This window comes from Nesoenas mayeri (genome assembly GCF_963082525.1).
Source record: "Nesoenas mayeri genome assembly, chromosome: 1".
Lineage (NCBI taxonomy): Eukaryota > Metazoa > Chordata > Aves > Columbiformes > Columbidae > Nesoenas > Nesoenas mayeri.
The window spans coordinates 51618389-51645832 of NC_137541.1; the positions used below are offsets into that span (position 1 = coordinate 51618389).

A 27444-nucleotide genomic window follows, 5' to 3' on the forward strand; every position below is an offset into this window, starting at 1 on the left:
GATCATTTAAAACTAATTTCTTCACATGAATAAAAAAGTTATTTTATTCATTAAGTTACTCATTGTAGCATGGTGCTGGTTGACACTCTCCCTTTTAGAAGGGTGCTTCATTCAAGGTGTATATATTTTTCTCTGTGGAGAGCCAACACAGTGAAGTAAACTTCCGACACCTTTTATCTCTGAGATACTGTATTTTGAAACTAGCAGTTGAGCAAAACACCTTTTGTAACAAATGATCTTATATTGGACTTTGTGACATTATAATGAAATTATCAATTTGCTTTAAAGTGCCTGGTATCACACATTCCTGGATGTGGCAGTGCTCAGACTAGTACTGGCCATGTGATACTTGTCTCTAAATTTGTAGTGGTAAGATCACTGCCTGAAAATTATACTGAGCTTTAAAATAAAAATTTAAGTACCAAGCAAACACTCAAGAGTTTGCTTTTAAAATAAGATCTTTTAACAAAAAATCATTGTAAGACTAATTCATATGTTAAAGCAAACATTTTCAAGCAACATCCTCTGTCAGTTTTCACTTAATCTAAACTTTCTTTTTCACAGGAATTATTTTCTCAGAACTGTTCAGTATCACAAGACTTCAGAACATGCTTAATTACATTTAATCTGTAATGCCACTCATTACATCTTATCTATGGGAAGATTAGCTAATATGTAAACAACAAATAAGCAAAGACTATTCAGCAATAAATGCTATCACACAAGTGATACATGAACTAATCTCACCATTAAGTGACTATACTATGCTCATGTCAAACAGTTAGAACACAGAAGATATTAATAAATAAAAGACATTCTGCTGTCCTCACAACTTTATACTGTACTTTTTGAAGTAAATTCAGTTTATCTTCATATTACTTATATTTAAATAAACAAATGTGGTTTATTCCTAGACATTGACTTTAAAGTAATGAAATGTGAATAAATGAGATTAAACCATTTCTAGCAATGATTATCATTCATAGCACTGAGCACTGGCAAACATTTCGAACCTTTTAATTAACTATTTTCTCAAGTGGAACTGCAAACAGGTTGGTCACAAATACTCAAACTACAGATAGTCCTTTACCTTGGGCAAGCCCGTTGTTCCAGATGTATACAGAATATAAAGCGGATGGTCTGAGGAAACGGAGACACATTTATAACACTGTGCTTTTGCAAGCTCTTCTTCCCAGTCAAGATCACGTCCTGGGTTAAGAGGAACAGAGCCCTGCCCATTGAAAAATAGAAAAGCGTCAAAACAAAAACAGACAATCAATGGAAGTGGATCAAAAAACATATACTAATCAATTTCCTGTAAAGTACTATTCAATTTTCTGTATCGTAACCTCTCTGCTGCATTAGTTCTATTTACTATTTAAATCTTATTAATATAAAGTTCCCCCATAAAATTCAAAGACAAACTACAAACCAAAATTTTACTTGTAAAAGTGAGAAGGCATGTACATCTGAAAGTTAACATAAAGGCACAACAATTGTACACCCACCAAATTAGGTCGCTTGTAAACAAGAACTTTATCAGGTTTTCTCTGTACCATTGCCAGTGCTGCTTCTAGAAGGGATAGGTATTCCACTTTCCTTTTTGGTTCTACTCCAAAACTTGCCGTCACAATAAGCTTGGGCTAAAATAAAGAATTTAGATTGTTAATACATACATTTGCAATATATTCTATATATGCAACCTAATAATATCTTTCCCATGAAACTCTGTGATTAATGACACTAAATGTATACAGTCTATCTTCACATAATTAGAAACAGGGTTTAGACCAGCTCTGTAAGGAAGTCGAGCTTGTGTGATCTTGCCATCCACGCATCCGTTTTTTGTTCAGGAGCACACTAACAACTTCTGACACTCCTCACCATTTTCAAACAAATTTGAGTAAGAAATCAGCAGCATTAAGTTCTTTCAAGTTGCATGAAAATTAATGAACTGAGAGAAAAGCCCATCTCCATCTCAGTCTCTCCATTAAGAAAAAGCGGTACAGTGATGTCAACAATTATCTGTCCTCTTCAGCCTGTTTTCTAATCATCTGCCTGCACGCAATGGCATATTTCAAAACTAGCTATAGCACTTTGCTGGCTCTTTTCTAGCCTGTAATTAAATGGAACGGGAGGGAAAACAGGGGAAAGAGAAAAAAGAAGGCAAACAAGAGTCGACAGGAAAGTAGAAACAAAGGAAGAAAATAAGCTAAAGTTATAAGGCACATGAAGGAAGTAAAGCAAGTGATGGCTGCAGAATTTAGGATGGGAAACCACTAAAAATCAGATTTCTATAGTGCTGGGGTTTTTTTAGAATAATTTATATTTGCAAATGTGGATTTAGCATCTTTGTTATTGAGGTTTTACACAAGATTACTTAAGTCAAGAAATCTGCATACAAACTATTTTGACTTAGCTCCAAAATCAGTATTTTTATTTCTTGTCTTTCAGGAAACAAAAGGTAACACCAAAGAAACGATGTGTTAGAACATATTTTAATTGGAGAAGAATGAGTCTTCAATCTCCTTGCTTTTGGAGCTTTAAAAGTATGTTTATCTTATGCCCTTCAGTTTGATCAAACTGGTTTGCTAATTGTATGCATTAGCATAAATCTCATTAAGTAGGCGCAAACCACAATGCCACAGTTAAGGCTGCATTAAACTCCAAAGAGAAAGCACAGATTAAACTGTTTTCTTTTGCAATAATAAAATGTTTCCTGTCCAAATCTGCCATTCAGGGAAGTTTGCCAATTAGTTTGTATTCAAAATAAAGATTTCAGACGAGCTTTAAAATTTCAGCATTTGTCATCTTTCTGTTTTGCAATGTACTGATTTTATGAAAGATGACACAATACAATGCAGTTAAGCTGAAAATTCATCTGGAGGCTACCCTGAAATTAGACTGTAATTAATGAAAGATATTAACACAGTTCTATTCAATTGTTAAGATGAAAGACTGTTGTCAATGCCAGGTTTACAGTCATTTGTAAATAGTGCCGCCTCTGCACATCAAGTACTTCATATGCCACAAGGAAGTCTAAAAATAACCAATACTAAATTGCCTAAGGTGATGTATTTCCCAAGTGAGGGGTACTACTTGGAAGCATCATGGATCACTCCGTGCAAATCAAAGCTCCATTACTGGCTTTAACTGCTATTTTCCAGTGTTTTACCACTCTGCCTACTGACTTCACTTTCCCCGCATCTCTGTTCCCATGTTGCTTTTATACACCCATCTCCCACTTCTTCTGTGGCTCCACATAGTCCTGCACAATAAGATTAGACTGAAATATAGCTAGTCTGAAGGAAATGCAGGAAAATTCAAAGGTTTGTTGGTAAGGGAATGCCAGCGACAGTGAGCTGCAGGAAAAAAAAAACATTAAACAGTACAAAAAAGTAGAAATGAGACAAAACAAGGCCAAATAGTACCAGACCAACAATTTTATTCTGTTGTAAAGAGAGTTGCTACATATTTCCCTGTAGTCTCTAATAGCACACACAGCAAAGTTTAGAAAAATAAATATATTTTATTGGGCCAACTAATGAAGCTGCAAAAAGCCCACACAGAAAACCTTCGAGGCACAAAATGTCAAGAGTTTCATGAAGAGGTTTGCAGAAAGCTCCAGCACTCAGTCCCTCACTATTCAACACAAAAAAACCTCTTTTCTCCTTGTGGCGCAGCCACACATCTGATCACAAGGCTATGCTCAAACTTACTGCACTTTTGTTGTGCTTCTCTCCTCCTTAAAAAAAGTGACAGGTATTTTAAGATACCCGGTGCTTATGCAGTCATTATATAGTTCTGCTGCACCTGCTGATATTGCTCTGGCTTTGCAGTTGGATGATCCATGTCAGATGAACATGCACATGTAGTTCTGACAGGTATTACCCAGTGCTCTAAAGAGGCCCGAATCATACTATACAAGTAGTTAAAAACAATAAGCAAGACACTGCCTTCTAATCTACAATACATATTCCAAAAATAAACGGTGCTTCAAGAGAAGCCAAGACAGGACTGCAACTATTATAAGACAATTGGGCATCTTCTGTATCAGCAGCTGAGCTATCTGCCTAATCACTCAAAAGACTGGATTGTCTTATGATGAGAAGTAGGGGTATACTTGTATATAGCTATATTTGTGTGCAGGAGCTATGCCTTATTCAGAATAAACCATTAAAAAAATCAGCACGTTTTCTCAAGGAACTCATTAAAATCTCCAAATGTGCCAACTCTAAATAACTGAGGAATACAGTATTTCTGACCCTAATGGGAGACAGTAACTTGGGTGTCTCATACACTTTGTATTTCAAAGAATTATTCTTCACTTGCAAACCATAACACTGCTTTGCTGAAGCATTTCTGAAAATCCCATGTCTGAAAAACTCCATTACTTGCACTTTATTTCTCAGGCTTTGGACTTAAAATCTAAAAAACCCTCTGGAATTGCTATATAATTATTGTGAATCAAAAAACATGAGAAAATTTGGTTGCTGAAGGCATAGCAACTATCCTATCAAACACGCATATAAACATATTGTTCTTAAGTATCCTTCTCAGTATTCCTAGTTTACTAAGATAAAATGCTTAAACAGATGCTATGTCAATTTCTCAAAATATAGTTAATGTCCTTCGAAACTATGTATTGTTTCGATATTGCAAATTATATATTCCCACATTCAGGTGAAAAGAAAGGTGACAAGAAATGCCTGTTCTCATGCTCTGTACCACTTCATCACAATTCACTGCAGAACGTCAGTACCTGCCAATACCTGACAAGAGTAAAAATTAACAGCTGCAGGACTTTGCAGCATTCCCAGACCTATTTAAAATTCAAGATAAATTAAGGTAAGCTGGTAAAGTATATGTACGTTTTCATAGTCACCAGAAAGTGCTTGTTTTTTCTTTCACTTACATCTTCCAGTAAAATGTGAAGTTTGACCTTTCTTCCACAAGAACATCTCACAGCCAGCTTTCCATTCCACATCTTTAACTCTTTCTAATTAATCTTAACAACATCAGGTCCTATACTGCAGCATCTAAACCAAGTCACATAAAAGCCTAATAGAATGGTTAGGGGTTTTTGAGACTGCTTCAATTAACTTCTGAGTTCAGCAAAATACCATCTATCACAGCTACTTATATACATATTTTAAATATAACCTCAGTAGTGTGCAATTCACTTATCAATAAAGCTTTACAGTATTGCAAAACCGGGGCATGTTTTGAAATTTAGATTGAGGATGCGCCTCTCCTCTTTACTTACACTGTCATTACACATCAGATGGTGCAAAAACCATCCAAAATATTTAGGTGTGCCTTTTCAAGAAAAACGAAGAAGGCAGTTTAAAATTAGGATTTAGTCCATGGCCCGCAGCTGGTAATTCTATAGCTAACGCGGCAAAAGATTTGCTGTGTGACCTTGAGTAAATCAAACTTCCTCTGTTTTCTTTTTAATGCATGAAGCAAGGATTATGGTTACTGTGCTGTCTCCCTTTATTCCTCAGAGAGAGTCCACTGGGATTAATTAACCAATATTTGCAAAATGCTCTAAAAGTAAACATCCATATTGTAGCAACTTCCATTTTTAAAGTCTATCATTTTTTCTTCTACATTATGTTTTCCTAATCAAAAGCTTCTATGAGTTAAAATTAATTTTTAGAGCTCATTGAAAAAGTGAGGGAGCAGGAAGAAAGAGAAAACTATGGAGCTGCCATTAGTCTTCCTCTAGCTCTTTTGCACAATTTCAACAAACCATTTCAGCTGTTTTATTTATAGAGTAGAGGGAATGCATTTAACCTCCTATTTACAAATATTCATAAAATTCAGAACTTAGGGATCTGAAAAGCACTTCTGTACACAAAAAATCTAAGTAAAAGTTCCAGAAATCCTGTGGACTTCACCCTGCATAATGTTTTGGCTTATACACATAACCAAAGTGATTCAGTGATAGGCAGCGACCACAGATGGTCTGAGTGATCCAGGTGACTGAACAAGTTGACAAGGACTTTTGTCTTGTTCACTGGTAGAAAACAAGAACAGAAACTTCTAGTACAAACATCACTAGCTGGTTTGAAACTAATGCATACACAAGCTACTAATATGCACATATGAGCTACTATGTAGGTTATTAAAGTACTATTTGCATTTTCACTTACAGAGACTTACATAATGTTTCAATAACAAGTTCAACTTGTGCCAAACATGGAAGCCTTTCAAGTATTCACCTCTATTAAATATGTTCTCTGCAGAGTCACTTAAGACAACTGGTTCTCTAGCTGCCTTGATTCATGTACAAAATAGATGAAGTAGCTATGTAGCTGAAAAAGGTACTACTTAATATGTATAAACATCAAGTAAACCAATGAAGTAATTTAGGGCTGGCAGCATTTTCCTCATACACTTGAGGAAAATGTTGGGTGAAAAACCCATTTTAAGGTAGTGCTTGGAAAGACAAAGATTGACAAACACGAGAAGAAAGTATGCTCTAAATAGACAGCAGTGTGTTATTAATAAAATGATGCTTTTTTAAAAGAGGTCAAAATCTGTATCTCAATGTCTGCTATAAAAGTATGACTGTCAGTACAGATGTAATAATTCACATTTCATTGTTAGGTATTATAAACAAATTGAGACTGTGCCACACAAAGAGAAATGTTACCCTCTCTGCAAGAAAAGGGTTTTGGCAGTGGTTTATATGAATAACTAATGCAATCGTGTTTGTTGTTCCAAATATGTATTACCTTTGCATGATCAATGCGAACAGCAAGCTCTTTAGATGCAAATCCACCAAAAATCAGGCTGTGGATGGCTCCAATTCTTGCACAAGCCAGCATACAGTACACTGTCTGTGGAATCATGGGCATGTAGATGACCACACGGTCGCCTTTCTTCACACCATGTCTGACCATGACATCAGCTAACTTGGAGACCTGTACTGACAAAACATTCACAACGTATTAAAAATTTTCCCAGGTTCCCCATGAAAAATAACTTTCACACAATCAACAGACACAGGACATTAAGGAGATAGGCCAGTGTGATACAGAAAGTAGATGGATGATGTAATCCAGGTTCAATAAATTTAAGACAATTTCCTTTTTTGCAAAAAACACTGTAATACATCTCTCTATTTTTGTAAAATTAGAATGGACTGAAGCTGATTATTTTACACATTAGAGCAACAAATCAATAGCAATGTTTTGCAAAATTTTGAATTACACAAACCATTATTTCTTTTATCCTGATAACTGCTTTTAAGAATGGATGTAAACAGGGCACTTCATAACTCAAATTCTGTCCTAACCAGATAAGTTTGAAACACAAATCAATATGTAGTAATATTTTTTCTACTTCAGTGTTGCAAACTTCTCAGAACCCGAGACAAGAAATCTTATTCCCTGAACCAAATGTAAATACAAATTCAGAGAAATTCATTTAGATTTAAACAATCATTTTCCCCCTTGCTTTAACATTTTCATCTTTGGTATGCAGAAGCCTGAAGACAGAATGTGAATGGCAGCAAAGGACTGAAACTCTAGAAACATGACAGATGAGCAGCAATGTCAGCCATCTGTATCACCAGGAGAAAATATTTATTAACTTGACAGCATATAGTTTTCTGTCACAAAACTAGCATTGAATATTTCATTAGTACAGCAGGACAGACAATTTACCACCTAGTAAGTTCTGTTAGAGTGAGCACGGGAGCCTGTGACAAGCACTATGCATTTGTCCCGACCTGCTTGTTCTGGCATGGAAACGTGGCATCTTCCAGAGGAAAAGCAAATACCTAATTCCCCTAGAGCAACTGAATGAACCCAGCTGTCAGAGGTTTCTCGAATTCCAGAGGCTGACAGTTGCCTAACACTCAGTATCTAAACCTGCTCATCGTCTTTAAATGTTCCAATTGGACATCAGCATGTAGAGGTGTGTAAGTAATAGAGGTAAAACTGCATATAACTGTGTATAAAACATAGGCTAACAGGAAACAAAACAAAACAAAACAAAACAAAAAAGACTAAAAAAAAGAAACAAAGTAAACTAATGACCTAATAGGAAACAGGGCAGAAGTAGAGCCATCCCAGGAAGTCATAAACTGGAATACTCCATACACACGGTTGTATGCCATTCAGACGTAACAAGAACAGTTCTGCTTGCAAACACTTTACATTAATGATAGGGCAAAAAAGTTAAATTCTCTAGGAATTTCTTAGGATAACTGAAGACATATAAATCTGAGGTCAGAACAAAGGAGTTGCTCTGTCTTGCAGCAGAACTCTTCTTACCTACAGTAGTAAAACTCTTCTTTAAGAGGCTGCCATTCACTAGAAAATACTACAATAAACATAAGAAGTTTAAACATTCTGATTTCTTTAACTATCAGTGTAACGTAAGTCGACTCCTATATTAATTCCTCACATCTCACCTGCACTGCATTATTCCTTATTTATTCATTATATCACATAAATAAGGTTTCAAGTAAAATTTAGTCTCGTGAAAGACGTTCTTCAGGTTCTATCAGACTGGTGAGAAAGGAAAGAGGAGACAAACCTCTTGAGAGCAGTGGGGGGGTGTTGACTGTAGAGTACAAAATATCCAAGCTTCTGAAACAGTAAGAGACATTTCCAGTGACCCAGCAAATAATGCAAGTAATGGGAGCAGCCTAGGCCAATAATTCACATTGTGCCAGCAGGACAGGAGGGAAGGACCTACTTTTTCAAGGATGAGCTACTCAGGAGGGTAGATTTTCTTTGAAATATTTTACTTTCATTTATATTATTCAACAAATTTGAGCTTTCTTTATTTAGAGTTACCTTATTCCAGTTAATTATTTCAAATTCTAATACCACTGTTACTTTTCAAGATCTGTAGGCATTAGGCTCTTTTGTTCACAGTCATATTCAAGAAAACTTGGGGCAATTACCTCTAATCCTAGAAGCCTATCTGACACATGTACTGAAGAAGACAATAATATAGCATTACTCACTCTTCTCTCTTGAATGTGAACACCTGTTTGTACTTTCAGCAACCTGTGACAGTAACAACCAGCAGCTCTAGATGCACCTGACCTGTGTTTGCATTAAATCCACAGCGCATCCACAATCACACTATGCATATTTCTACGCTTCTGCCTGAGGATGTAAGGAAATGGAAACACAAAAGCCCCATGCTTGCATCAGAAGATAACAGTACAGCTTCCATTTCGCATAAACAATGCATAAATCCCTGCTGTTATTTTCAGCTGCAAGAGAGAATATGTTTATAAGGCAAAGTCATCACCATACCAAGCTGGAAACTTACACAAATTAAGGTATGTATATGATTTATTTGTAACAAACCTGTTCTACTAAATGTTACGGATTATCAAAAGAAAGTATCTTGAATTATAGACCTATCAATACTTTATGAAACTGACATATGCTACCAAAACCCAGCAAAAATCAACAAGGTCTGGACATGTACACAACTAGAATTTATTGCCACATCACTGGCATTTACTGTCATTTCTAAATAGGATTGGTGAAAAAAATTGTAAGAACAACTCTATTTTCAAAGGTGAATCCTTTTTCTATACTTCCTACTGTGAAAACATTAAAATCTGCAAACTCACTGTAACACAGCTAATATCACCTTATCTCAAAGAACTGAGAAAACTAATCTTTATCTTTGCTGCTTATGAGACTCTCAAGTAGAGCATTGACAAAAGGCCACAGGCAATGAAAACAACATTTAATGACTAATTTTATATTCAGTGTAAGTGTGGATAGTAGGCAGTAAGCAGTTAAACACAATGGACGAGTACTATAATTCATTATTATCATTTTATATATATTAACAACAATAAAAAGACAATGTTTGCCTGTTAAATTAAAAAGGCACCATTTAAAGATCATAGTTAGTAACTTCATAATAGAAGACTCCCAGTGCCTATACACAAGCTATATAACTTTGGTTCCTGGCTGTAAGAGGGAGACAGTTAAGAGATCTGCATGTACGTATGTGATTTTTATTGAAACCTATCATGGGTAAATTGTACTTAAAGTAAAATATACGTAGCATGCTGCAGACAGGAATCACGTCTTCCATGCAAACCCAGTAACCACTTGCCTGCACTGAACCTCCCCACCCTAGAGAGTTTAATGTCACCAAAGTCAATAATACCGCAATATAATAATTGGGTATCTATGATTCGCCTTATGCCTTTTCCCTCACTCTTCTGACAGCCAGGGAGCATTTGGACTACATAATATACACTGTCTCTATCTGCACCTATTTGGAAGACTACAGAACACCATAAAACATGTTTACATTGCCCTTATGATTGACATGGAAACCCTGAAACATCCAAGCAATTACTCTTTCTAAGAAAGGAGGGGAAGAGTGAGTAGAGACATTCATTAAACTGTTAAAAGCCATGAAACCATCCACTTTCTTACAGTGTGTTGTCATTTATGGTTTACATTAACACAGCATACTTTATCACTCAAGATTTTACAGTTGCTATTTTCCCACTAGCATGCTATTTCTCTGCTTTTCTTCAAGTTTAAGATTGCTCTATCATTTTAATATATTTGACACTTCAGTAATAAAATCACTTGAGACCAAGTGATATAATAAGAAGCTCAAGTAGGCTTTCAGTTTTGAAGATCTGGGCTCAAATTACACTTCTATCAAATACGAGTCTGTAGTGAACATGGCTTCATTTTTACCCAGCCACCAAACAAACACTACATCTGTATTAACTGTTCAAGTTTGGAGAAGTGCTGCAGTTCTGAAGTAAATTACCTGGCTGTCGCCAGTAGTTACAAAAAGCAGTTTTGATCCATGCCCAAACAATTCTTCTTAGAAGTTGCTAAAAGAGAAATTCCGCTCCAAATGCTCAAAAGAGGAATTTCAAATCTTTCCGGGTTGAATAATGACTGGGTCTCACCAGTGTTGAGTCCTTCAGTACAAGTTAAACAACCAAAAGGATTCTTGAAATACAGAGAGCTCCTGAAACATCCTGAAATGCATTTCATGGTGTAAAAAGAGCCATGTCACCTATGCATTCCTTTAAACCAAAGGAGTAAATTGCCTTATGCTCTTCAGCTTCTCCACTGTGTCATTTTTCCAGGACTATAAAGACAGTACTCTTTGCTGCTTTTCCCTGGCCCTTGATCAGCTGCTGCACTCTTCTATAGGGTGCTTCAAAAAGACAGACCCAATTTGAAATCCAATCCAATTTGAAATTGGGTCTGTCTTTTTGAAACTACCTGTATTATTCTTCTTGATTATTGCTTCCTCCTTTTCCTACCACTGCAAAAGTTTCTCCAGTGTACACATCACCCTGTTGCTACTGCCAAGCCTGCTGGCAGGTGGGAGAGGACTGACAAGTGGTGCTGCATTCATTTCAAATAGATGAAGGCCATGTTCTTATTGAGGTGTCAAAACCATACTTCAGAGGTGGCACACTCTGCGTGCCCCTGCCACAGAGATCTTGAAGAGATCTTCAGGGGAGGGGAGAACACGCCACCAAGCCCACAGCTCATCCACAGGCATCTAAGGACCTTCATGCCCTTGGTCCCAGGATCGACAGTCCTGGGACACAGCCTAGGGAAAAGCATGACAATGGCGCTGCACTTGTCTATATGCCTGCAAGCCCCAGAGGACCACCACAAGACAACACACAGGAACATCCCCTTGACCCACTCTCTGCCCCAGCAGGCAATGGGAACTGTACATCAGCGATCCAGATGACCATCTGAGTCAATGGGCATACTCCTTTCTTGTACATGTGTTGAGCGTGGGGCTGCGTTTAGGAGGTTTCTAGTAGAATTCGGGCACCGGTCACAGAGACATGGAAAGGTGGTGGAAGTCTCTGGATTTACTGTGGGAGCTGCTGCACCTTAACAGATGATTCCCCAAGGGGCCATGAGATGTGAGGGAAGTTCTGTGGTGCAACAAGCTCCATTAGAGACTATCTGGCCTGTCCCAGCTCTGCCTGTGTGCCAGGCACAGTCCTGGCACCTGCATAAGCCATGGACATGGCATGCCTTAATAACAGCCCTCCTAGGCTTCTGTACAAAACCCCAGCCACATTGTCTCAAATGCAGTGTACAAAGGACATACTCAGTGGTGGCAGTGGTGCTGGTACACTCTTCCACCAATAACGAGAAAAAATATAAATCCAGATGATTTCTATTTCTCTCACACACAGACAGACAGCTGCTGGGATTGCATTTAGTTGCAGTAATTTCTCCTTCCTTCTTTCAGATGCCAAGAAGTTATTTGGATTGAGAGAAAGCTGAGAATTTTTGGGAAGGACCATTTTCCTTTCTGGTTTGGGAGATCAGCTGTGAACTGTGTGTCTCCAAGGAGGGACTGGGTTGAGATGGGAACTATGTAATGCTTATCAGCTTGGCATGGATTTAATGTTTGATCAGAAGTGATGCCATGGCATTCACTCTGCCGAAGAGACATGCCTCAGACAACCATTTGCCTCAGAAGGAATTTCCAGCACTTGTGAAGGATAGCCCACAGCATTCTGCACAACTCCTACAGCATCTCTGTTCCTCTAAAAGTCCATTATTTGGACAACATCCACTCCGAGTGGAAGGAGAAACCAAGCTGCAGACAGATGAGGAGTGACCATGGCATTTCCGAAAGGAATCCACAGGTCAAGGAAGCAAAGATTTCTGGGACAGTTATGTTCAGATGGCTTTGAAGTGAGCTATGGGACATTCAGTTCAAAGGATGAAAATAAACCTAGTCCAAAGTAAAACTCACAAACCACATACAGTGGAAATGTCAGGAACCTCAGCAGTTAATTCAGTATGGCTTTGATTCCCTCATCTGCCCAAGCTGCACCACATTATACATTACTGCAGGCATCGCTGGCGTTGACGTGCCACAGTGGAATCCCCTTTAGTCAGAGAAGATCAAGTTCCAGCTGCTTCTTCTGGCTTGTACAGTGTCATTTGGAAGTCTTTTGTGTGGAATGTGAAAAACCCAAGACACCACTCTTTGTAAATTCCTGATTAGTCTCATCCTTTAAAGAATACTAATATAGATATTTTTGAAGAGCTATCCCAGTGACATCGAAGTTAAATCTTTCTAAGGCATGCACTGAAGAATGACATTTGAGATTTAAATAAGGAAAATGAGCATTGAAGAAGTCTAAGACACAGTTTTATCAAGATATTGTTGCTTTACCAGATAAAGAGGATAAAACATTGGGTTCACAGTCTCAGTAGGATTTTCTGTCTATATTCCAGTTTTGATTATAAATTAACTCCAAGAAAACATAACTTGAAAGTCCCTATTTCTAGCTGAGAAAGAATTGGCCATTTTTCAAGAAAGAAGTCAAAGAAAGAAGACAGAGTAACGCATGAAGAACGATAAAGACTACTAGAAACAGAACAATCTGGGTGATTCCTCAGTCATATATACGTGATATGAGCAGAGCAAGACAGAAGCACACATAAATCCAAACTGACAATGGCTAATACAGCTATTTTGGAAGAAGACGCTTTTAGGTAATTATGGAAAAAACCTTCCTACAGAAGAAATTACATCCTAGCCCGTTGTTGATAACGTGAAGCTCTTATTTCTCATCCATGTTCTTATAACATTAAATGCTGTCAGTGGCTTGGGCGTGGGGTGGGTGTTAGTTTTACTAATCCCGTCACATTACTGCACTCAGAAATTATTTATTACAGCACTGAATTCAACATATAAACTGCACACTGCTATTTGAAAAAATCACAGACAGAAATCATACTGCTTTTGTGCACATGACCTGTCAAGCGTCAACGCTTGAAAATGAGTCAAATCCTTGAAACTCCTTTTTAGCAAGTGAGGCATTGTAGAGAATACACTCAATGATGCATAGAGAAGGTTTTTTCATCAACCTAACAACTTTAGCTTTAATCTGAAAATGGCAGTATTTTCCAACACAATACAAATTTTAAATAACAGAAGCCATTGCTTCTTATTTCTTTCAAGTATTTTTTTATTTCCCTAATACTACACAGATTCAATAGCATTTCTAACAGAATTTGTGTTTCCCTCATCATTTCCTGCCATCTCACTACTGGAATTAGAGAATCTCCCAAAGTATACTCCAAACTTTCACCTACATCCTCATTTTACTGGCTACAGTCCAACACGGTAATCCTCATTTAAAGGCCTATAAAGAAAAAAGTCCAATCAGTACATTCTGGAAGACTGTCATGTCTTAAATTGGCCAAATTCCTCCTCTCTGCATTTGGAAGGTTTCACCTGTAATAAAATATCATTAGCACACTTAAAATGCACTATGCACTATGTACAACTTTAGCTGTAACTCTCAAGAGTCTGAAAACAGTATAGTTGTACAGAATATCAACATAAACTGATCTTGCCATTATTTACAACAAGAAATAATTGCTGAAGTTATCCTGCAATCCTTCTATTCCAGTTCTGCCAAAAAAAACCCCAAACCAACCAAACACACACAATCAAAAAAAAAGCCACACAAAAACAACCAAAACCAAACCAAACCAACCAAACAAACAAAAAACACCACCACATTCCTATAGGCTGGGCACTAAACATCCACAAGCTTCCAACATTTCCCTCAATTATTTAGTTGAGACTTAACTTCAAACTTGCAGCATCACTGTAACTCTTAGATCTAAACAGCATTGCAACAAGTAGAAAGCACATAGCTCAAACTACCCTATCCTCCCTAAGGAGCCTTAATGTCTCCAACCAAGCACTTATGTCATTTTTTTCTTCCTTACCATGAGTTTGATCCTGGAACAAATGATCCAACCTACTACAAAACTCTGCATCTTCCCACCCTGTGACCCACAGTTATCCTACATAACTTCCATCTATAAACTTCACTTTATTACCAAAAACCAGAAAGAACTCCACTACTTCAAGCGCTCATCTCTTGTAGAGAAATTTTGAACAGGCAGCCTCTTTGAAAATACATCCTCACTGCACCACCACCTTACTGTCCAGACTACTAAACATTTGTTGGATGTGGACAGTCCAATCAACAGTCTGAAAACAGATGCACACTGTCAGGATATTTTCAATTGGGAGAGGAACTCAGGAAAGAAGTCAAAAGGCTTTTTTCCCCTACCAGGAGGTTCATCAACTTTGGTCACATGCTTGATTTGCGCCTATACTGATCTATAACAGAACATGCAAAACACTGAAAGCCTATTTCAAAATGACACTCACAAGATCTATGACACAAAATACACCAGCCAATGTCTTTCCCATTTTCAGCAAATTTCTTTGTAAATACCTTTGTTATCAGGTGTCCAGTAGTTACCAGGCAAACCAAGTTACATTTATTCCACTGAATGGACCAGACAGCTTCAACAGACACGATAATAATCCCAAATCATGTCTTTCACTTATATTCCCTTTGGCTAAGGACAAGAGCAAACTATAGAGAATTCAAAAGCAGTAGTTAGACAGAACTCAGCTACCAGCAAGATTATAACGGATTTCTGAATGAGTTCCCCTACATACCCCCAGAAAATTTAAACCAGTTATTCCAATTGTTTTGGTGATGCTGCTGTAAGAGGAAATGTGTAGGAAAGGATGTGTATGTCATGCAGCAAAACCTTCTCATTCTACACAAATCTGCTATATCCTAAAACATTTAATACACTTATAGAGAATGCAAATACACAATCGGTAGACTTAATACCAACATCAAGCTTAAAAAGCAAAACACAGGCTAATTTTCAAGTGCTTTTCAGAGGAAATTTCTACAGAGATAATCCACTAAAGATAATTTCAATTAAAACATTGTATTACTTCATTAAAATACACATATGTATGTAAATTGATTTTATATATACATACATGTATTGTGTATATTATGTATATATTATATTTCTATATGGCACATGACACATTGCATATATAAAATTATATTTTTGAATATAACATATTGTATCTATAAAACATATATATATATATGTATAAATAAATAATGTATAAAATAAATAGAATCAGATAAGGAGCTGGACCCTTTTTAAAGTCTCCTGATTTCTTAAAACACTGAAGCTACTTGTTCTGGCTCTAGCATACTGTATGGTAACTTCCAAGTTCTTTTTTGGACTTGGTAAATCAACAGAAAACTGATGAGGAGTAAATGTTTTCTATATTTTCCTTAAAAGGTAGAGCGCAGTACAGGTTCATAATTTTTTTGTAGCTGTACGACTCATCGTTCAACAGTGGAATAAAACCCTCACAAACTGAATTCCTGTATTGTGAATCTCATTTCAGACTTTAAACCTTATGTTTACATTACTCCAGACACTACGTGCATATCTGAAGCAGAGAATGTTCCATCCAACATAATGCACCTTGCACACTGAAATACATTAAGGAAGAACACGAGTCTGACTCCAACATTCCTCCGCACTCAGCATTAAGTGCAACTGCTGCATGTAATTCTATATATACTACATATATAACTGCCGCATATAACTGGAAGAAAAAAGCCAGCTGAACAGAGGATGACATAAGGGCAAACCACCAGCTGGTGGCTGTGAGAGCGGAGAACCTTGAACAGGTCAAGCTGCAAACACTCATGGTGGCAACGACCCCCAGTTAGGCACTGAGTAAACCCAAAGGGGCTGATGCAGAACTGGGTATTCGCAACCCCAGCTGGGGGTAAGCGACCTCACCAATGGGGAAGTCAAAACCCACAGACTGGATTCCAGACAGAAAACTCATGTGGGGCCACCAGCATCCCCACTACAGACTACAACCGGGCAGGTGACACAGCTCTTCTCAGAGCTCCTCCCTGTTAAATTTCATTTGGTTTTATGCTCAGTTATGTGCAACAGTAGCCAAGGTACACACCTTCATTTCCACTGGAACAGTACTTTAGTTCATTGTAGCAACTGTCAAGTGACCTGACTAATACTTTGCTTTACCTTTTAAGTATGAAATAAGAACTGTTAGGGAAACAAAACAAAACAAAGAAACAAACAAAATCCAATAAAGTTCCAAATTTAACCAACCAGGAAAAACAATTATTAAACTGTAGAAGAAAAAGAACTAGATGAATATCAAACCTCTCAGACACAGTATAATTGGGCACAGGTAGCGAAGCTTATAAATCAATACTGAGCACAGCAAAAGGAATTAGCCAGCAAGGCAGACCATTTCTGCCTCTCTAGTATCTACCAAGTGTGCAACATTTACTGGCCTTTTTCAATAACAAGGTTATTCTCAAACATACCTGTTCAAGAAGTTCCTTATATGTTATTTTCTCTTTGGTATTTGTTACAGGACTGTCATAAATAATAGCAATTTGGTCTCCTCGTCCATTCTCAACATGACGATCTACAGCATTGTAACAGATATTCAGCTCTCCACCTACAAACCTAAAAAATAAGTTAGAATTCCATAACAGTCAGCCTTCCAACATAAGATGACTATTTTTTTTCCATTTTATATTTTTTTAAAGGAATTAGAGCATTCAATTAAAATATAGCTCATAAAACATTATACTCAGTTCAAGAAGTCATTTTGTATTCTATAACTTCGCTATCTACTCAAAAAGCTAAATAAGCCTATTAGTCAAAAAAGTGAAAGTACCTTAATCGACTTAACTAACAATCTGCTAAACTTGGTCTTGATTTAACTTACTTTTCATCAATCATTCTGACTTTTATAGCCAAGGTTTCACAGAAAAAGCACACATTCACATAAAATAACCTGACATTATGTAAATATGTTATGACACTACTTTGTATTGGCATGCATACATTATCTTTTTTAAGAAGAACGGGTTCAGGACTCAAAATATTCTTATCCATCTCTTGGCAGTAACAGTTAAGCACACAAGTATCCAAATCTAAATGAAACTGACCCCAAGCTATAAAATCTTATATATTTGTCTGACATTCATAATGCATTTGACATCACTGTGTTTTACACAAGTGACTCAAAATCCCCTGTAAAGCAATGTGAGTCATAGCCTCTTCAAAAGCCAGACATGTACAGAAAATTCTCATCTTCTAATTAAAGAAAAAACACTTCACAAACTTAGGTGTCTTTTTTATTGTCGTTTTAAACACACACACAAAAAAAGGAAAATCTAAGTGCAGCATAATCCTCAAATAAGAAAATACAGAAGGTATCAGACACAAAGACGACTCTACTAACTGAAAGATGACATAGAATCTAAAAATTAAAGTTCACTCTAAATAATGCTCTTTGTGTTTGTTCTCCTACCTGCATATATGTCTCTACAGCCAGAAGAAGAGCAACACACAGTAAAACAAACTTGAGAGTTTCCAAAAAGTTCTATGGAGACACTCATTGTGATAATGTATTATTATAATGTAATTAGAAATAAAAACAGATGGCCTAAAGTAACCCAGTGCTAGTTTAAAAAGTATTTCCTTCACCTTTTCTGTCTAGTAAAGGACTGCTCTAAATTAGGACTTTATATATATTATTCATATATCCATATGCATAGATATCATAGGATAAGTCCATAAGTCTTTATTGTCAAAGAATGGCAATTATTAAACCAAAACCAGCTAGGATGTTTAGAATGCAGCAATTTTTTATTGTGACACCTTTACAACACCATTAATAAGGAGTAAATGGGGACCAGGAAAGCAACAAAAACATTCTGCACTACAAACCCCCTCCCATAAAAGAAATGTACAAACAACAAAGGACTAGGAGTTGTTTCTTGTAATACAGAGAAACTCTGTATTATTGTCATGAAAGTTGTGTAGGATTCAGGTCACTCATTGATTTTTATTTCAAATCACTGTAGGATGATATGAACAAGAGATCAGGGGAGCGCCGTGTCTGGGCTGCTGTGCATAAACACTCAAGAACGGTCAAAACACGAGCAAGTACTGGAGCTTGGATTCTTCTAAGGATACATGGCAACATCACCACTGCCACATAAAGTTTTAACAATCGCTTGGAAAGTATGTGAAAAAGATGTGACTGCAGATGAAACAAACAAAAAAAAACACCACCAAAAACAAGACTATCTGAACAGTGAGATGAGAGCTTTGCTATCCTGTTCAAAAGGAGGAACGCTCTTACAGGATCAGAGAGGCACCCACCATGACCACAACTACAAGACTTTGACTTTTCTACCATCACCCAAGGACATGCTCAAACACGTCAATTTCAGCTGACAAACAAAAGCTGCCTGGCTTTGAAAAGCCGCCCTATGCTGCTGCGAACTTCTGTTAATTCAGTGATTCCCAAGGAGAGGAATACCCACGAGGAACTTGAATTTGCTTGAAGAAGCTTTAGTTGGAAAGACACAGCAGCGTGAAACCAGGACTCAGTCTTGGAATAAAGACGTCAATGAGGTGCTCCTATTTAAAGCAGAGGTCTAAAATTGAAAAGAAAATATTCCAATAGACTGTAGAAGATCAGAAGTGGATCTGCAGGATGTTTGTAAGAGCTGCCAGTAAATCTTGCCATAATAAGCAGGGCTGCAAAATGCTGATCTGTTGCTAACCAGACAGTTATCTCAATGTGGCTTACCACATGAATTCAAGTCTGAAGAACCTTTTTTTACACTGTGTTCCTAATCCTGAGAAATCAGTAACATTCAGCAGAGGAACAGTAAAACAAATCTGAAGAGTAAACAGTAACAACTCTAATACATAAAGGAAACTGGATATAGTTCACTAGCAGTTTCTTTGGAGAGCTGATCTGCTGTGGGGTGAAAAAAATGACAGGGCTTTCCTGTCAAAAATCACAGCAGAATTTCAAACTGGTTATTATCTCAGAAAAGCTTGCTTCACAGCAAAATTTTAAACTGATATTCTGACAATACCCACTTATCCTTTTGATAAGTCTTTTTCCCTGTATATCCATGAAAGCAGCAGCCTTCGATAATCCACAACACTCATAACTTAGGTCTAATAAGGCATGTCTTCAGTAATTTGACTGTGGTTACCCACACTAGATCCCCTTGAGCCTCTTTAAAGCTGCCTGCAGCAGTCACTCAGGCATTACTGCCGCTTCATACCTGGGGCTTAGCACCTCCCATCCCACTCCAGCCCTGAGGTCTTGCAGAGTTTCTGTTGTTTCACAAACAAGAATTTCAAGCACACACACTTACCTCTTTAATCGGACTTTAAAATGGCTACTCTAGTAACCTCTTAGAAGAGAGCAAGAAACCGTTGACCTTCTCTTCATGATTAGGAGCCAAGAACACCTTTCTTATGAGGAAAAAACAAGAGAGTTGGGTCTGTTCAGCCTGGAGAAAAGAACGCTGAGAGGGGAGCTCATCAATGTTTATAAATATCTCAAGGGTGGGTGTCAAGAGGATGGGACCAGACTCCTTTCAGTGGTGCTCAACGATAGGACAGGGGGCCACAGGCACAGACTGAAGCACAGGAGGTTCCATCTGAATATGAGGAGAAACTTCTTTACTCTGAGGGTGCCAGAGCCCTGGAACAGGCTGCTCAGGGAGGTTGTGGAGTCTCCTTCTCTGGAGACATTCAAAACCCACCTGGACACATTCCTGTGCAATCTGCTCTGGTGAACCTGCTTTAGCAGGTGGGTTGGACTAGATGATCTCCAGAGGTCCCTTCTAACCCCAACCATTCTGTGAGTCATGCTTACTTTTGGCAAGTAAGTTAGTTGGGTCTCCCACAGCAGAACTCCTGTTACATACAGCTTAGCATCTGTCATCTATGACCTGCAATTTTTTTTACTGTTCTCAGTATTTTTTGGATGCAACAACAGCCTATTTGGTAGTAACAAAATAAGTAGTGAAGAAGGCAACATATAATTATGCCTTAATTCACTCCACTGAAATATTCAAAAGTTAAGCTTTTATTTTTACCACTATCTGCTGTCTTAAGAATCAAAGTAGCTCTTTTAAGAGACAATTTTTAGTCTTCATGCAACAGCCCAAACCCAAAGATTATTAAGAATTAAAAAAGCTCTGAATAAAGCTGGCATATATGCAAAAGAAGAAAACTACAATAAAATTATTTTGCGCCATAACTGCAAAAAAAGCGTATTGTTAAAATCCTTTTATGCCATGCCAGGTACATATACTTCTGCAGGCCAAGTTCCCAGGAATCAACTGGATTTTTGTTTGTTTGTTGTTTAGTTTGTCTAGATGACAAACAGAAATTGAGTAAATTGTTAGACAAAACCACTACGATATTACATATTTTAAGATAATATTATGTTAATAGATCCAGCCACATTTTTTAAAAGTGAGCAACATCTGACAAGCAATTGGTGCAACATTCCTGAACTTCAAAGATGATTTCATATTGCGCTTATGTCTTAGAATCAGAGAAAAACGTAACTTGCAAAACTGCCCTTTGCCTGTATGCGGTAGGAAAAACTCTTTCTACATTCCAAAAGAAATCATTGCTTAACCTTCTAACCGGGATTCCACAACATCCCAAAATAATCTCTTGAAGTGTGTCACTACCTTTAGCATGAGTTTTTCTTTCTAATGTCTAAAATCTACATCTCCTGTGCTGCAATTTAAGACCTCTACTTTTGAACTCTTTGAAGCCAACTCCAAGAACAGCTTTTCCTTCAAGTTTGTAGCCAAATTCTCTGTAGCCAAATTTTACGTGTTAGTTCTCCTTTTTGGCTTCCACACCAAACAATTCCAATTTCTTCCTCCTTTTGTTGAACAATCAATCTTTATTTTTCTTCTCATTATTTTTGATGTGGGCAAAACGAGACGATGTTTGTGCCGTACCAACCAGTGATGCAGGTTAGAACAGTCAACAATACCTGGGATTACTGCTTCAACAAACCAGGCAGGGGACAGTGACACTGATCACATACCGTTTGGAAATCACTTTGCATCCCACTAACATAGCACTAGGATTTCCAATGGAAGAGACTATAGAAAATGCACTAGGGAATGCTGCAGATTTCTTTTATGCTCTCACAGTATTTAGAAAGGCCGAACTGGCATTTGCCTTACAGCTACATTTTAAATATGCTAACCAGCTCCTTCAACTTCTTCAACTGAAGTAAATGAGACTGGGAAATATATGAAAAGTATCTGTTTCCATAAGTCGCAGGTGTGGCAACCAAAACCAAAGATACTGAAAACAAATGGATATTTATTAATTGACCTAATAATACATCTCCAAAACAGGAGATAAATTCTCACTCAAGAACAACAGACATGAATGGCTATCATGGTTTTGACTGCTAGCTGGGGTTAAACCACAACAACATCTTAATAATATTTTTAAGGTCTCCATAAACTGCTTCATAGGTAAATCTCAGAACCAGAATTACACCTTTACTCTGTTAGACCAGTGACCTATGTTTTTCTTGGAAGCCTGGACTCTTCCTCAGTTCTGTCCTCTGTTTCCTCTTCAGCATGTCCTCTGAAAGGGACGCCTGTGTCATCTTTGTCTCTTATATTCAGTCTTTTTCTCAAAGAACTTATCTAGCTGTTGGCCATGTGGGACTTCAAAGGCATTAGACTACTACACTAGTATCACATGCAGCCTGTTATCATTTAACAAGAAATTAAAAAATAAATAAATAAAATTGCGTGTTGCACATTAAGACATTAAGGGGGATTACACAAGTTGAATTGCTTAATGTTTTATTATCCACAAGTGAGCAAAAGATATCTGTCATCCAAACAATGATTACAGCTTGATGTTGAGTCTTCAGAGACTTGTATCTTTGCATAATCCCACAGAATCACAGATTGATTGAAGCTGGAAGAGATCTCTGGAGGACACCTGGTCCAGTCCCCCTGCTCAAGCAAGGCCACCGGAGCCACGGACAGGAGCATGTCCAGATGACTTCTGAATATCTCCAAGTATGGAGACTCCACAACCAACTCTGTGCCAGTGCTCAGTCACCCTCACAGTCAAAAAGTGTTTCCTCATACTCAGATGGAACCTCCTGTGCTTCAGTTTGTGCCTATTGCCTCTGATCCTGCCACTGGGCACCACTAAAAAGATCCTGGCTCCTCTTTCTGGACACCCTCCCTTCAGGTATTTAAATACATCAATGAGATAATTTCAGCTTGTGGAAATCTGCATCCACAGAGGGCGAAAGATGCAAGTGAAATGTGAGGCCAGAAAAGAACCCTGGAAGGGAAGTCTTGACTTCTCATGAAACTTTATCCAGTTATCCCTGCCATAAGACTAACTAACTTCCATCTGAGAAGTCACAATGCTTCACAAAGACCTAGCCATGTTACTGCCAGCAAGCAAGCTTATCACACCGAGCAAATCAAACCACATTTGTCTGACAGAATCCAATAGCAAAAGCATGCTCACTAGTGTGTATTGTATTCTCATTCTTTAGTTCTTAGAAAGTAACCACTGTATTGGCTTCTTCATTATTATGTTCGGGAATGCCAGAGCCAGTGAGCTTTACAGGTCTTTAATTACGCAGGCAATCCTAATTGCCCTTCTGAAATAGAGCCATGACCCAGAAATGAAGGTCAGTGGACCACAGGTCTTCTTATCCATCCATTTTAGGATTTCTGACTGTTATAGAGCCCTGCTGACTTAAAGAGCTTTATCATGGATGGGTACTGTTTAACATTCAGCTTAAGACATACAATTTTCATTACTAGAGGTGCCAAATCATCATATCAGACATCAATATGAAAGCAAGCTCCAGGCTACTGGATCTGTATATCCTCAGTCAGGCAGATTTCATAGTGATTACTTTTTTAATTATATCTTGAAAACTGTTAGTATTTTTAAATTAAAATCAAAACAGAAAAATATAAAAATGGCAAAGAATATCAATGTACCAAAGACATTGCCTTTTTTATCCTATATCTGCTTCTCCTTAAGAAAAGATCAAAGAGCATGATGTAAACTTGACAAGAAAGAGAAGATGGTGGTCAACACAAAATTTGAACCAGTAAGTCCCCTTTGAGAAAGTACTGAAAATCCTGTTCTGTAGTTTATAAGAAGGATATCACAGTCTTTGGTCAGTTTGCCATTCACTGTATGGATACTTGTATTACAATGCCAATGCTTTTGCCAAACATTACGTTAACCACATCCTTCGAATTATGATGTATTTTGTTAGTTTCGAAGAATAACCAAGTCTGAAAGTGTCTATGTTTCACCCACATGGCTGCTCTGGCACTCGGTGCCCGGTGTCCCGCGCTCAGAGCAGCTGTTGCCAAGGCGGGCCCAGAAAGGGCTGGATGGGGAGCACCCAGCACACCCACTCGCGTCACCCAGACACGCACAGACATCCCACCCACATTCGTGTCTGTCACACCTTCCACAGCGCTCGCTAACTCCCCTCTCGTCCCCACACACTCATCCACGCTGCTTTTAATCATTAAGGTTAACCAAGTGTAATCATTAAACTCCTCCATACACTGCAGCCACCTCCTTCAGCATTGCCGGCGTGCGGAACCCCCAAAAGCCGTGCTGGGGTGTTCGTGTGTTACCCGCACGGCCCCCACACCCAGCACAGCCCCAGCCCCTCGGCGGGCAGCTCTCCCCGATACAGCTGAGCTGCGCCCTCCGGTGCTCGGCAGTGCCCGCCCGGTCCCGGCCCCGGTTCCGGTCCTGGTGCTGGTGCCGGTCCCGGCCTCTCCGCCGCAGCGGGGGCACACGGGCAGACTCACCAAGAGGCGCTGCCGGGGCGGCCCGTGTCCCGGACCCTGGCCCATGGCTTGTACCACTGGATCTGCTCGGCGACTGCTCCCCAGAGCTTCTCGGGCTCCGCCACGGAGCACCTGAAAACTTGGTCGTACTCGCCCAGCGCCCGAGAGGAGGCGGCACGGCCGCCGGGCGGCGGGCGGGAGAGGGTGGCGGCCCAGCCCGGGAGCGCGCTCCCCACGCGGGGCCGCCCCCACGCACCGCCGCCCCGGGCCGCCGCCGCACCGGAGAGTTTTGGCAGCGCCGCCAGCCTGCCCAGGAAACCCATCTTCCACGGGCTCCGGTGAGGCTCCAAAAAGCCCTCGAACGGCACAAGACGGAGCAGCGGCACAGGCGACCTGGGGCCACCGGGACGGGACGAACCGCACCGCCCCCGCCCCGCGCTCCGGCGCTGCCCCGGACGTCGACTCCCCCTCGGCCCGGAGCCAGAGGGTGCGGAAGCGGCTCGGGGCAGCGCGGCGGCGCCGCCTCTGCCCGGGCGGGACCGCGCCGAGCGGGGGGAAAGGGAGCGGACGCTTGAGGTGGGTTTTGACATGTAATACTCAAGTGTTTCTTTTGAAAGACATTCTTTCTTTGAGGAAACTTCCCTGTGATAAGATGAGGCATAATGTTCGTCCCAGGAAAACAAACAAACAAACAAAACCAAACAAACAAACAAAACGCACCAAACAAAACAAACTTCATTCTGTTTTCCAGAAGACCTCCATCATCTGTAGTGGATCTTTTGTTTTGCACATCTTGATACGTATTTAGAAACCCTTCCTGAGTTTTGTTGGTGATATTTCATGAGTACTGTAATGCACAAGTCAGCTAAGATGCACACCCGCTTCAATACATTATTTTGTCCATTTTGAAATTATTTTAGTGCTATAGTAGGTTTATCCATTACAGGTTCCTCAGGAAATTCCTTCTGCAGTCACATTATAAAAAATGTCGTATGGCTAAGGAGAACTCTATGGTATGTTTAATATTCATGGTTAACTTTGACACCTGTTACCTGACTGCTGTTGAATTAGTGCAATAGGAACATAACAATATATCACATTACAGGTAAAGGAATAAGGGGATGAGAAGAACTAGTCTGTTGATCCACTACATTAGGTTTTATACACAAAATCAATTTCTTATCTTGGCTCAAAAGAAAAAAAAAAAAAAAAGGTGGAGGATTTGTCCTATAGGGTTCAAGTTCATCGGAACTTTTAGGTCACCTTCAAAATCACTAATAGTCTTTCAGCATGAGGACCAGATGCTGCTTTTGTTTGTGAGGCACATATAATTAGCTCACAGAGAGCTTCGAATGGTTTGCAAAGGCTATTAGCGTTGTCCAGTGCTATATGAACTACCTGTCCTGCACTGCACTGCAGTTCACTTCTCTTTCTTCCCCATCAGTGCCACAATAACATACAGCCCTGAGTAGCGTAATGAGACTTCCAAAATGCCCAAGTTAAGAATCAGAGACTTATTTCCATAAAGTAGTTAATACCCCAAAACCTAAACCACCTGATTATGTGGACATTTTATGAAAATTTCCCTACTGCAAGGTAAAGATTACAGCATGCCAACAAAGCAAGAAAACTAAAAATACATATTCTCAAATGTAATAATCTCATTATTACATTTGAGACTTTCACCACTGTGACTGGACAATTGCTGTCAATAGAGTCCACTACCCAAAATTTTAAAAATAAATAAATAAAAATAAAAAGAGAAGCTTGCAGAGACTGTAAACATTGTGACACCGTGACAGCCCTGAAATCAATGCCGTTGCTGGATGCCTGATAGTATTGTGTGCATTGTACAAATGTGCCTGGAGAACACAACTTCCCGGTTAGGTCACACATAACTGATCTTAGTCTTTTAAAAATATTCCCAGAATTGTATCTTTTATTTCCTATCTTTATGATGGCTAGGTTAATTTTGACTTAAAAGAACAATTTTGACTGAAAATTGTTATGGAAACGTGATTAATTTTTTTTTTGGTGCCTGCTCAGAAATCAGCATGCGCAGCCTTAGACTTGAGGGTGTTCACAAGCCCACTGTGGCTGAATCCAGTGCAATGACTTGAGGTGTGCAACTGGCAGACGTAATGAGAGGTACAAGTTGCCTCAGCCCAATTTGTGAAGCCGACTCCCCCAGATCAAATTGTTAGAGGTGCATTATGTCTGCTCCCGAGGGGTAATTCTTCATATTAAGTGCCTTACAAGCTGCATTCTTCACATCACCAACACCTTCATGCCCATCAGGTTAGGAAGGGACCTCTAGCAATTGTATGCAGCCAGCCTCCGGGTGGTGATAGCAATCAGCTTCTGAGCTGGAACAACATCTGTCTTTTCGCTGCTGGGGAGAAAACTGTCAAGGCCAGGCTAGCCAAAATCTTTAGGTATGTGTGTTCTCTAACATGTTAGTTCTAGGCACTAACACTGAAAGAAGTATCCTGAAATTTAAACATCGCATGGTTTTGTGTCTGGTGATGCTTAATATTTCTTGTGGTGTTGAAGAGGACTGCAGACAATTTTTCCACTCTGTCCATAGTGTGCGTTTAATGTGAAGGTATAAGCATTTGGCAAAGGAATTCGCATTGCAACAGTACACGCTCTGGTATTCATTTTGAATATACATCCCACTAGAAATGATACACCAGGGGTCTAGAGGATACAAATGAATTTAATCAGAACATGAAGTGCATTAAATTCCTGTTTTAGCTAACATCCTAATATCTGTTCCTGAAGGAATGTTGCTAATGCGTATCTGTGGAACGTACTTCATTAATTAAACTACTCACAGCCCATACTGATAGCTAAAA

General features: G+C 38.9%; 1 protein-coding gene across 1 annotated transcript in view; it reads right to left on the reverse strand.

Annotated features, from left to right (window-relative positions):
• ACSS3 (acyl-CoA synthetase short chain family member 3) overlaps positions 1-24909 on the reverse strand; it is a gene marked incomplete at both ends in the record, with an annotated part of 82647 nt that extends 57738 nt beyond the window's left edge. The window contains 5 exons of the mRNA XM_080363738.1: positions 1091-1231; positions 1509-1643; positions 6744-6932; positions 17243-17387; positions 24608-24909. Coding sequence (XP_080219864.1) covers positions 1091-1231; positions 1509-1643; positions 6744-6932; positions 17243-17387; positions 24608-24909 — 912 coding nt within the window. The remainder of the gene's footprint in view (positions 1-1090; positions 1232-1508; positions 1644-6743; positions 6933-17242; positions 17388-24607) is intronic.
• Between the last annotated feature and the right edge of the window lie 2535 nt (positions 24910-27444).